Source organism: Herpailurus yagouaroundi, unplaced genomic scaffold (genome assembly GCF_014898765.1).
Source record: "Herpailurus yagouaroundi ecotype Mexico unplaced genomic scaffold, PumYag 393, whole genome shotgun sequence".
NCBI classification, from domain to species: domain Eukaryota; kingdom Metazoa; phylum Chordata; class Mammalia; order Carnivora; family Felidae; genus Herpailurus; species Herpailurus yagouaroundi.
The window spans coordinates 228,386-240,540 of NW_024412610.1; the positions used below are offsets into that span (position 1 = coordinate 228,386).

Below are 12,155 nucleotides of genomic sequence, written 5' to 3' on the forward strand. Positions count from 1 at the left end.
GCGGGGGTGGGGCTGTGACGTGTGGGAGGGCGGGGCGGGCGGCAGGTGAGCGGCTAGGTCTCCCTGGCTCCAATCACTCTGGAGACTGAGCCATGGGGGGAAAACAGGACGGGGATGAGGCTTATGGTGAGTCTGAGGGCAAGGCTAGGGTAGAGGCCCGGGACCCTCAGAGGGAGGGGAGGCCAGCATGGGCCTGCTCTAGGGGAATGATGGCTGGGGCTGGCCCCAAGGAGAGGAGCTGAGTGGAGTTCTGGGTCCCTGAAGGGAGGGCCCAGAAAAGAGCTGATGGGAGGAAGCAGAACCAGAGTCCTGCGAAGAGGATTGGGTTTAGGGGCCGGGGGCCTTTGCTGAGGAGACTTTGGGGAGTGAAGCTGGGTTCACCATGAGAAGTTAGATGTGGCATCTGGGTCCCACAGGGCAGGGCCCTGGGAAGCAAAGCCTGAAGGGAAGGAGGCAGGGTCAGGGGCCTGAGCAGAAGGATGGGGCTCAGGGACTGGGAGGGTCTATGTGCTGCAGAGCTTGTGGTGAGGCCGGGGTCTGGCCATCGGGAGGAATGGGGTCCCTGTGAGGAGGAGGAGGAGTTCCAGCCTGGACTCTGGGGTCTCTGAGGGGAAAAGGTGCTAGAGGTCTGCCTGCCAGGGTCTCTGTGAGCAGTGACAGCAGGACTGGGGTGTGTTTGGGGGTCCCTATGAAGAGTTAGGGCTGTGGACCTCTGCGGAGAAGGGGCCGCGGCCTGCCCCTGAGGTCTCTGTTAGGAGGGGGAGCCTTCTCAGGGTACCATGAGAGATCCAGGCAGGGGGGTTGAGAGGTTCCTGAGAACGGTAGGGTCCAAGGGGAGAGGAAGTAGAGAGCCTATCTGCAGAATCTCCATGAGGAACAGGGGCTAGGAGCCTGTCCCAGAGACCCCTAAGATTAGGGGTGAGGGGCAGTCTGAGAGGAAAGTGGGACACAGCCTCTGGGACCCCTGTGAGCAGTAAGGGCTCGGAGCCTGCCTGCAGGGGTCCCTTGGGGTTTGGGGGTCTGAGCTCCTGGTCTGGAGGGGAGGGAACCCTAAGGGAGGGGCCTCCCAGAGGCATAGCTTGACCTCCTGAGCACGCTAGGGGAAGGAGCAGTAAGGACTCCCCAGTCAACTTCCTGGAGCAGCTTTGGGTCAATCATTGATCTCATATCCGAGAGCCATGGAGGGACAGAGTCCAGAGCACCTGGGGAAAACAGATCCCACCCCTTCCCACACTCTTGCCCAACCCTTCCCTCCTCTGTGCCCACACAGGACCCTAAGCTGCCTGGCCCCAGCTCCTCCCTGTGTGTACTCAGGGAGGACCAGGAACAGGACATGGCCACAATCTCAAACGGCCACAATCTCAACTGCCAGGCTCAGGTGTCACCCTGACCGCTCGTCCAGAGACTGGCAGGAGCCTGGGGTTCCTTGGGATCAGGGTTTACAGGGGCCGTCCATGCCCCGGCCCTGCAGGAGTTAATGCCTTTGGCTCCAGTTTCTTTCCCTATGGCCTTGGGCCAGAGGGTGGAGGTAGGGCCTGGGGCAGCTGTGGGGAGGGGCTGTGACTTCCCTGAGGTGCTCTAGACCTGTGCCCACCCTGGACTGGGTACAAGGAGGGCAAAGGGATAAGGATTGGGGCGTGAGAGCCACTGAGATGGCTTAACTCAGAGTCCCACATTCCAGCCATAGGGAGACACAAGAGAAAAGGGCCAGGATGGGGACAGAAAGCAAAGGCTATTTCCCTGGCTGCCAGCCTTGAGGTATGAGCTGGAAAGAACCTGTTAAGGCCCCTTTTTCCCCTCCCTCCAAGGCCACCTTGGTAGAGTTCATGGTAAGCAGTCAGGCTGCTGACCAGGCCTTGATCCTACCTCTCCTGCTCTCCAGTTTCCTCTCCAGTCAGCCCTGCCCCTGTCCGTCTCCCCGCAAACTCCTGAGGCCCAGGAAGGATCCTGGGCCAGGGTAGGATAATGCTGTAAGGGAGGATGTGGGAGGGACAGGAGATGGGAAGAGACATTCACTCAGGGTCTCACTCTGCACTCCTCCCTGTGCCCCTCAGGGAAACCAGCCAAGTATGACCCCTCCTTTCGAGGTCCCATCAAGAACAGGTGAGTTCTGGGCACTGCCCCAACTGGTGGGGGGAGGGGGGGGAGGTTGGGTTTGCTTTTTTTTTGCTGGAAAAATGGGTAAAAAGCTTAAAAAAAAAAAAAAAAGAAGAAGAAGAAAGAAAGAAGGAAATAAAACTCCTGCCCCAAGAGAATGGGGCCCTTGGGGGGATTCTTGTGTCTGGAGGGGGCACACGGGGGCTTCTGGGGTGCTAGTGATAGTCTTCACCTGGTTTCTTGACCTGGGAGCTGGCTACACAGGCCTTTGCTTTTTGGGAAAATTCATCCAGCTGAGCACTTACAAGTTGTGTACTTTTCTGTGTCATACTTCAGAAGAAAGTTTACTCACCGAGAAAAATGGTATTTTGTTCTTTTGTGGCCCCTGCCCCGACAAATGGAAACAAGTGCTTCTTATTTATTTCCTGGTGCCTTGTGAGAGGTTTTCTTAAAGAAATAAAAAGTACCCACCCTCCAACATCCCCCCACTCTCCAGCCCATGACTCCTCCAGACCATACTCCCCACATCCCCTCTCCAAAAACTTCCCCCACTTCTCTCCCAGGAGCTGTACAGATATCGTCTGCTGTATCCTCTTCCTTCTCTTCATTCTGGGTTACATCGTGGTGGGGATCGTGGGTGAGTTTCCAGCTGCGCTGTGCTGGGGCCATGGCTGGGGAGGGACCCATCCGCATGGCTCCTCCCCGCCCCCGAAAGTCCCTCCCTCCAGTGATTCATCTCTGCATCTGCTTCCAGCTTGGGTGTACGGAGACCCCCGGCAGGTCCTCTACCCCAGGAACTCTACTGGGGCCTACTGCGGGGTGGGGGCCAACAAGTGAGTATGAAGGAAGGAAAAGGGGACACACAGGAGGAGGTGAGGTGGGTGGTGGGCAGAGAACCCCAACACTCAAGCTCCAGAGCCTTCCTCTGCTGCCCACCCCCCACCACCCTTCCTGAATCTCACCACACTAGGCCATGTTGAGCAGCCTCCAATCCTGGGCACCTGGCTTCTGATTTCCGGCCCCCAAAGTAGGAGGCGGAGTCATGGTTAAGAGCATGGATTTTCAAGTTCAGAGTTTGGTATTTGAATCCCCAACCAGGCTAATAAGTTCTGGTTGTATGGCCTTGGGCAAGTTACTCAACTTCTCTGAGCTTTGATTTCCTCATCTGAAACACAAGGGTGATCCCCCAAGCGATGCCATCAGTTCCTCATGCAGGAAACTTTCAGTAAATAATAAACCCTTAGCAGTTACAGTGTGTGCTATGTTCCAGGCAGCGTACTTTGCACACACAAACTCATTTAATCCCTATGAAGTAGGTACTATTATCTTACACCTGATGGAATTGAGGCAGTGGGCAGTTAAATGACTTGCTCAAGGTCATAAACCTCTTAATCATTTGTTAGCAATTTCGATGTTCAATTAACTCTGGGAAATCTTCTGGGTGGCCCCTGTATCTCCCTAGCCTGAGCTTCCTAAGGGCAGGAGCTCCGTGGTGTGTCTCATGGTATGGACCCGCCCCACCCCCACCCCCCCCGGCCGGGCCCACTGTACTCTTGAGACAGAGTCCTGGCAGTCCTCCCCTCTCCGCACACCTGACCAGGCCCTGATGCCCACACTTCCTTCCTTCCTGCAGAGATAAACCGTATCTTCTCTACTTCAACATCTTCAGCTGCGTCCTGGCCACCAACATCATCACGGTGGCTGAGAACGGCCTGCAGTGTCCCACACCCCAGGTCAGAGCCTGGGACCTGCCTCTGCCCAGATCTCCCCCAGGGTCTGGGTACCAGCCCCTCAGCATGCTCTCTGCCCCCAGGTGTGCGTGTCCTCCTGCCCAGAGGTCGCATGGACCGTGGAAGTAAACCAGTTCTCACAGAAGGTTGGGGAGGTCTTCTACACTGCAAACAGGAACTTTTGTCTGCCAGGGGTGCCCTGGGACATGGTGAGAGCTGCCTCCAATGTCATTGCTGTGGTCAAGGGGGAGCACATGGGTGGGGGTGAGGAGGAGTTGGGTAGGTGATTACGGTGGTGGTGGTGATGAGGAAGCTCACTCCTTCATGCTGCTCTGTGTGTGTCTGTATGTCCTCCCCCCACCCCCAGCCAGTGATCCAAAGCCTGCAACAAGAGCTCTGCCCCAGTTTCCTCCTCCCTTCCGCTCCAGGTGAGAAGCTGTGCTCCTTCCTCAGGCATCCTCTAGTCCTATGATTTTATTGCTCAGGTGAGGAGGGCAGACCCAGAGAGAGCCAAGTCATACAGCTTACGTGACAGAATTGGAATCGGCACCAGGTCTTGATCTTCCTGTGCAGCAGGACCCTACAGACAGACCCTGTGTCTGTTGTGCACCAGGCACCCAGATAGACACAGGGCAGATGAAACTGCTCCCGGCTTGAGCTACGTTTTAGGTACAGAGATCAGAGGTGTTCACAAAGACACTGCCCGAGAATCAGAAATAGACCGGATGTCCATTCGAACGTACAAGCAAACGTGGCCGGGTGGTGGGATCACAGTCAACTTTTTCATTCTTCCTATATGTTCTTTTTTCCAATAGTACATGTTATTTTTTAAGAGAAAAAACTTTAATTATAGCATGAGAAAAGATATCCGATTCTCAATATAGATGCTATAAAAAGTATCTCAAATGAATGCTCCAAATCAGATCTGGATTCCAGCACTTTCCAGCTGTATGGTCTTGGGCCAATTACGTATCCTCTCTGAGCTTTGTTTCCTCATCTTAAGAATGTAAATGTCACAGCCAGCCTGCCGGGCAAAGTCCTTGTGAGGATGGAGATACACGCCTCTGTAGGCACATGATACAGGCATCAGGAGATGGGGAAGGGGTGAGAAGGTTTCCTGGAAGAGGTGAGATGGATGGGATCTCTGGAGGGAGAACATCCAGAGAGAGGAGCAGGGAGAGCAGAAGCACAGAAGTGAGGGGAAACTGGGATGAGCTCAGCCGGCAGGGGCCTTGAAGCCTGGCCAGGGAGCATGGGCACTCCTGGGCAGAGCTCCTAGAAGTGTCTGAGCAGCAGAATGACCTAGAGCCCTGTAATGATGAGGCATGGTCTCCCTAGCACCCGCGTAGAGGGTGGGTGGAAGGGTGGCAAGGTTGGGGTGGAGTGTAAGAGTTAGGCCAGAGGAAATTAGGGTCTGAACCCAGCAGCGGCAAGGAGGTGGGGGAAGGGGGTATTCAGAGACAGAGAAGGAAGCCTGGACTGGGCCCCCCCTCCCCGGGGCATGAGCTCTCTTTTGGCTGGGGAGTCAAGAGCAGCTGGAGGGAGGGTGAGAGTGGGGAGCAGCAAAGCCCACCTCTCCTCCCTTCCCTAAGCCCACTAGGGGGCTGGGTGGAGGCCAGAGGCTTTCAAAGGCAAAGCTCTGGGCCCTCCCACCCAGGAGTCCTGGCTCTCTCCCTCCAGCTCTGGGGCGTTGCCTTCCACTGTTGAACAGTACTCCACCTGAACTCCCAGGGATTTCCATTAACACCTCCATCTCCCAGGGAATCAGGTGGGCATCCTCCTGCCCCCACATCTCTGTTCTGCACCCTTCCCGCACACAACCCCTCTGACTCTGTCTCTCCCCAACAGTGGTCTTCTTGACAGCCTCAATGCCCGTGACATCAGTGTTAAGATCTTTGAAGATTTTGCCCAATCCTGGTATTGGATTCTTGTGTGAGTCACCGATTCCGCTGCTCACTCCTTCCCTTCTGCCCTCCCCGATCCTCTGTCCCCCACCCTAATGTCTGACACAGAAACTTTGGACAGGGGCGAAGGAGCCAGGGCCTCTGTCCCCAAACCCACCAAGATTTATAAGAGATAGGGGGACTAACCTCTGGGGACATTGGGCATGTGAGGCATTTGGGGGCCTCTGAAGGGGAGAAGATTTGAGGTCTGACCCTCAACTACCTCACCCTGCCTCCAGTGCCCTAGGTGTGGCTCTGGTCCTGAGCCTGCTGTTTATCCTGCTTCTGCGCCTGGTGGCCGGGCCCCTGGTGCTGGTGCTGATCCTCGGGGTGCTGGGCGTGCTGGCATATGGCATCTACCACTGCTGGATGGAGTACCGAGTGCTGCGGGACAAGGGCGCCTCCATCACTCAGCAGGGCATCACCACCAACCTCAGCGCCTACCGCAATGTCCAGGAGACCTGGCTGGTGGCCTGTGAGTGCCCTGCCCACCCCTGGACTTCCAGCCACCTGAGGGCTGCCCCGGGCCATGCTGAGCCCTGGGCCTGACGGAGGCCCCTCTGCTCCCTCTCCGCCCTCAGTGATCGTGCTGGCTGTGCTTGAAGGCATCCTGCTGCTAATGCTCATCTTCCTGCGGCAGCGAATTCGCATCGCCATCGCCCTCCTGAAGGAGGCCAGCAAGTCAGGGCCTGTCTGGGAGGGAGATGGGGTAGAGGACGGGGGGTGCAGGCATGGAACGGCAATGCTGGGAAGGTGGCAGGGAGCCCTGGAGGGGAAGGGCAGAATTATGCAGTGGTTAACACTGCCGTTTGACTCCGTTTTTCTGAGACTCGGTTTGCCCATCTATAAAATGGGGGTAATAATAGTTCTTACTTTGTAGGGTTATCATGAGGATTGAGTTAGTGTCTTGTCAGGTTCCCAGAACGTGAAGCAGACCCTCCATTAGGAGGAGTGAGTGTTAGCTGCGGTGGTGGTGGTTGTGGTTGATGGGCGTTACAGCAGGAGCCCAGACACACGGAGGAGAAGTAGCAGCTTTTTCCCAACTAGGACCATCAAGAGACCATACTTTGAGGACCCTGTTCCCTTACTCTCCCAGAAGCTGCCCAGATGGCTTCTCTGTGATTCTAATTTCCTCCAAGGGTCCCTAGCGCCTGATTTATTCAATTCAGTTTGTTCAATGAGCACCTCCTATGTGCCCAGCCTGGGGGGACAGAGCAGACCCTGGCAAGGACAGAGGTGGGGACCTTGCCAGGGTCAGCCCCATGAGAAGCTGGGTGGGGGCTGGAGACCGGGGCCATGCTGGTAGACTATTCTTACCTTCCTACAGGGCTGTGGGGCACATGATGTCTACCATGTTCTACCCGCTGGTCACCTTTGTCCTCCTGCTCATCTGCATTGTCTACTGGGCCATGACCGCCCTGTATCCTTTGTTCACATGGCCAGGTCCTCCTGGGGGGAGGGGAGGGGCAATACTCACCTATAAAATGCCTTAGTGCAATTGGAAGAAGGTGCCCCTTCCCCTGGGCAGACACAGGCCTGCCCCTGGACCGAGTTGAAGGAGTGAGCCCAGGCTGAATTCCAATCCTTTGTGCAGTGAACGACCTGCACAAGTACCTGGGAATGGGTCTCTGAGGAGGAGACCTGTAGAGACCGCCATGTGACTATGCTTTCCTTGACTCCCCTCTGGGTACCTGGCCACATCGGGGCAACCCCAATATGTCCTCTGGGCACCCAACGCCAGCTTGCCCAGATGCGAGAAAGTGCAAATGAATACATCATGCAACCCCATGGTGAGGGGACTTAGGGTGGACATGGAGGTATCCATGGGGGTGAAGTGACCTTAGGGGCCAACTGCACCAAATCGCTCATTGTGCAGCAGAGACTGAGGACCAGAGAGAAAAAGGAGTTCACTCAAGGACACACAACAGGCCCCCAGCAGAGCCAGAAAGGGAGCCAGCACTGGACTCCAGATCCAGTACTCCTCCTGCCGAGCTACCTCCTTATTCAGAGAAGGAAACTGAGGCTGGAAGAGAAGGCATACTGGCCCTGGGAAAGCTGGCTACCAGCACTTCCCACTCCTCCCCTGGACTTGCCTCTGCCAGGAGGACATTAGCTACTCAGTCTCCAGTCTCAGTCCATTCATCTGTAAAATGGAGATAATCCTAATATCTGTCCTCAGGGGAGCTGAGAAGATTAAACAACATTGGGCACATAAAGTGCTTTGAACAACGTCTGGCACCTGATAAGAGCTGACAGTTGTAGATGCGTTTTGTTTAGTTTTTGTTTTAGATAGGGTTCAAGCCCAGCACGGGGCCCAGTGCAACACTTGAACTCATGACCCTGAGATCAAGAGTGTGACACTTAACCGACAGAGCCACCCAAGGTCCTCCAGTTTTGCTTAGTGGTTTGAAGTCTTTCTCCCTGGGAACATGGCGGCACCCTAGGCAAGAGGCGGGTGGGACTCGGCCTTCCCCACACTCCCTGCAGGCTCTCAGAAAGTGGCACTGAACTGCCCGCAATGTGCTGTCCTCAGAGCTTTCATGTGGCCACCTCATCTGAGCTGGGACGCGCAGGCATCAGCTCACTCTATAAAAGGGGAGGGAGGCTGGTTTACATTAGGGAGGACCCACCATGTGCCAGGCACTAGGTATGCAAAGCTGCAAATGACCTGGTTCTCGCTTTCAACTTGCTCAGGATCTAGCAGCAGAGACTGACACAAAGCCACACGAAGGGCAAAGTAGTTTATTTTCTTATAAAATTTCAAACACACGCTGAGCAATTTCAGCAATTATCAAGATTTTTGTCACATTTGCTGGACAGGGTGGTTTCTAAATTTCAGTTTCTTACTTTTTATTATGGAAATTTTCAAACACACACAAACCCTCAACTTCCCACTGTCCTGTTTCATCCATTCCTCCCCACCTCTGCAATTCTTTTTTTCTGGAGTTTTTAAAGGCAAATTCTGGACATGAGCGCCAATTCACTTGTAGACACATCAGGATGGATCTCCACAGATAAGGACTTTTTTTTTTTTTAATGTTTTTATTTTTGACACAGAGAGAGAGACAGACAGAGCATGAGTGGGGGAGGGGCAGAGAGGGAGAGGGAGACACAGAATTTGAAGCAGGCTCCAGGCTCCGAGCTGTCAGCACAGAGCCTGATGCGCTGCTTGAACTCACGGACCGCAAGATCATGACCTGAGCAGAAGTTGGACGCTCAACGGACTGAGCCACCCAGGCACCCCGGGGTTTTCTTGTTTTTTTTTTTTTTTTTAAGTAATCTCTATCCCCCAATGTGAGGCTTGACCCTAAGATCAAAAGTCACATGCTCTACTGACTGAGCCCACCAGGTGCCGCAACAGATAAGGATTTTTAAAAAGCATAACGACTATACCATTATCACACCCAACAAGGTTAACAATGATTCCTTAATACCAGCTAATACCCAGTCTGTTCATTTTTGCTAGAAAGCATTTCAGTGGAAGTTGCAGAGGTTATTTTAGAGGGGATTGCTGATTGGGTGCCAAGGTGCTGGTCACACTGCCTTCACGCCATTAAGGCTCAGCCCACGAGGCCTGGATGCTCTTGTGTCCATATGGAGACTGAGGGACAACTAATTACTCTCACATGATAGGCAATCTGAACCCAACTTGAACCTGGAGAAGAATCTTCTGGAAGGAAATGGCTTCCCCAATTCAGGGAGGCTGCTACTCTGGGAGTGGCAGGAGTTGGCTGGGAATAACCCTACTCTGTCACCCCCAGGCCCAACCCGTGAACTCCTCATGCCCAGGACTGATGTGCATCTTCCAGAGCTACTCATCCACGGGTCTGGTCCAGCGTTCTCTCTTCAACTTGCAAATCTATGGGGTCCTTGGGCTATTCTGGACCCTCAACTGGGTACTGGCCCTGGGCCAGTGTGTCCTGGCTGGGGCCTTTGCCTCCTTCTACTGGGCCTTGGACAAGCGTCGGGACATCCCCACCTTCCCCCTGATCTCTGCCTTCATCCGCACACTCCGGTAAGCCTGGGGCAGGGAGCTGGGAATTGTGAGCATGGGAGTCCAGGGGTCCTGGAGCTGCCTCTGACTACCTAACCCCTCTGCAGATATCACACAGGGTCGCTAGCCTTTGGAGCCCTCATCCTGACCCTTGTGCAGATAGCCCGGGTCGTTTTGGAGTACATTGACAACAAACTGAGAGGTGAGCAGCTAGCCCCTTGGGGAGCGGCTGTCAGGGGCCAGTGACCAAACATAAGTCGTCCCCCCCTGCCCCTTTACTCCCAGGAGCCCAGAACCCTGTGGCCCGCTGCATCATGTGCTGCTTTAAGTGCTGCCTCTGGTGCCTGGAGAAGTTTATCAAGTTCCTAAACCGCAATGCCTACATCATGGTAAGCCCTCCTACACAAGCAGCCCCTTGCTGTGGGGTCCCTTGGCCCAGGCCCCTGCCCTGGCCCAGGTAAGCTGTGCACAGGTAACTCTGATCTTTTGACCTCACTCAGATTGCCATCTACGGGAAGAATTTCTGTGTCTCAGCCAAAAATGCCTTCATGCTGCTCATGCGGAACATTGTCAGGTCAGGCTGTCCCCCACCCCCATGATCTCCCACCCAAGGCCGGGTTCCTGGGCATGCTGTGCTCAGAGGGCCTCGAGCTTGGTTTAATGTTCTGCTGCCTCCATCCATCTTCAAATGTGACCAATTTTCGTTTTACATCTGACACAGCAACTTATATAGCCACTCCTGTTTCTAGCTCTGCCAGTCCCCTCATGCCCGACCCACCCCAACTTCCCATACAGGGTGGTCGTTCTGGACAAAGTTACAGACTTGCTGCTGTTCTTTGGGAAGCTGCTGGTGGTTGGAGGTGTTGGTAAGAGCCAGGGCTGGGAGTTACAGGCACAAAGGGCAGGGACACAGGGCAGCCAAACAGGTGACCTCAGAGGAGGGATGACACTGACCTCCAGACCTCTCCCACAGGGGTCCTGTCCTTCTTTTTTTTCACCGGTCGCATCCAGGGGCTGGGCACAAATTTTGAGAGCCCCTCCCTCAACTATTACTGGCTGCCCATCATGGTGAGTGATTCCCTGGCTCTGCCTTGCAGTCCAGCAACCCCCCAAAGAAGTCTAACACGTCCTGTATCTTCCAGGTCTCCATCCTGGGAGCCTACATCATCGCCAACGGCTTCTTCAGTGTTTTTGGCATGTGTGTGGACACACTCTTTCTCTGTTTCTGTAAGTAGACACCCTCTACCAGTTCCCCCAAATTTCAAGGTGCCAGATTGTTTAGGGTTTTTTGGAGACCTGGTGCTTTTAGAAACAGCAATTTTGCTAGTTAACAACAACTTTGCTAGTTTGCTAATTGGCAGGGTCCCCCAAGAAAGAACATTTCAAGGGAGAGGACTCTGGTACCCTTCCCTAACTAGAAGTTAGTCACAAAAGACTTCCCAGCAGATGGCTGTAGTGAGTGGGGATTTTCTTACCCTCCTACATACAGTTGACCATTGAGCAACACAGGTTTGGACTCCACAGATCAACTTAAGTGTGGATTCTTTTTGATAAATACCGTACAATACTGTAAATGTATTTTCTCTTTCTTAGGATTTTAACATTTTTTCCCTAGGTTATTTTATTGCAAGAATACAATATACAGTATATATAACATACAACATATGTCTTGTCTGTTTATATTATCAGTCCAACTTTGGATCAACAGTAGGCTATTAAATTTGGGGAATCAAAAGTCATAGGTGGATGGTTGACTGCACTGAGGTCAGCGCCCCTTAGCCCATGTGTCGCTCAAGGGTCAACTCTACATTCAAGATTTAGTACCTACTCCAATCTGCAATTCGCGATTGACATGCATTTTGTTGTTGTTGTTAGCGTTACCACGCTATGAAATATTATTGATCACACTTTACCGATGAGAAACAAATTATATAACCTACCCAGTAGGTTACAAAACCTGACCCTAAAAGAACAGCCCGTGGCGTTGCAGCCTAAAACCAGGCAGCTTGTCTCGTCTTCCCTGATTTTCCCGGGGGAGTGGGGTGGCCCCCGAGGGTCCGCTCTAACGGTCTGTGTTGTGGCTCAGTGGAAGACCTGGAGAGGAACGACGGCTCCCTGGACAGGCCGTACTACATGCCCACAGCCCTTCTGAAGATTCTAGGCAAGAAGAACGAAGTGCTCCCGGGGGACAAGAAGAGGAAGAAATGAAAGATGCGGCCCTGATTCAGGGCTGCACCCCTCCTGTACAGCCTCCCAGCCTCACCCCTCCTTCCAGCTCTCGATTTTGTAGTTTAAAAAAATTTATTAAAGGTTGATATTTTGTTTTCTCAAAAAGTCTGAGACTTTCATTCCCTCCATGACATTCAGTCCTTTTTTTTTTTTTTTGTCGCT

General features: G+C 53.6%; 1 protein-coding gene across 1 annotated transcript; it reads left to right on the forward strand.

Moving 5' to 3' along the window:
• The first annotated feature begins 28 nt into the window (after positions 1 to 28).
• SLC44A4 (solute carrier family 44 member 4) lies at positions 29 to 12,098 on the forward strand. The gene is made up of 21 exons (XM_040463377.1): positions 29 to 126; positions 2,055 to 2,103; positions 2,661 to 2,734; positions 2,852 to 2,930; positions 3,731 to 3,830; positions 3,911 to 4,036; positions 4,195 to 4,255; positions 5,508 to 5,595; positions 5,676 to 5,759; positions 6,010 to 6,245; positions 6,352 to 6,451; positions 7,098 to 7,190; positions 7,458 to 7,560; positions 9,532 to 9,785; positions 9,872 to 9,966; positions 10,050 to 10,153; positions 10,265 to 10,338; positions 10,560 to 10,630; positions 10,738 to 10,832; positions 10,907 to 10,991; positions 11,851 to 12,098. The coding sequence occupies exons 1-21, from the start codon at positions 93 to 95 to the stop codon at positions 11,970 to 11,972; spliced, it is 2,127 nt and encodes a 708-aa protein (XP_040319311.1). The 5' UTR covers positions 29 to 92; the 3' UTR covers positions 11,973 to 12,098.
• Positions 12,099 to 12,155: the final 57 nt, after the last annotated feature.

Excerpts from the sequence above, each read along its gene's own strand:
- SLC44A4 (XM_040463377.1), top strand. The coding sequence starts at position 93 with ATGGGGGGAAAACAGGACGGGGATGAGGCTTATG. Across the intron at positions 2,104-2,660 it reads CGAGGTCCCATCAAGAACAG|GAGCTGTACAGATATCGTCT; the intron begins GTGAGTTCTGGG and ends CTTCTCTCCCAG. Across the intron at positions 5,596-5,675 it reads TCCATCTCCCAGGGAATCAG|TGGTCTTCTTGACAGCCTCA; the intron begins GTGGGCATCCTC and ends TCTCCCCAACAG.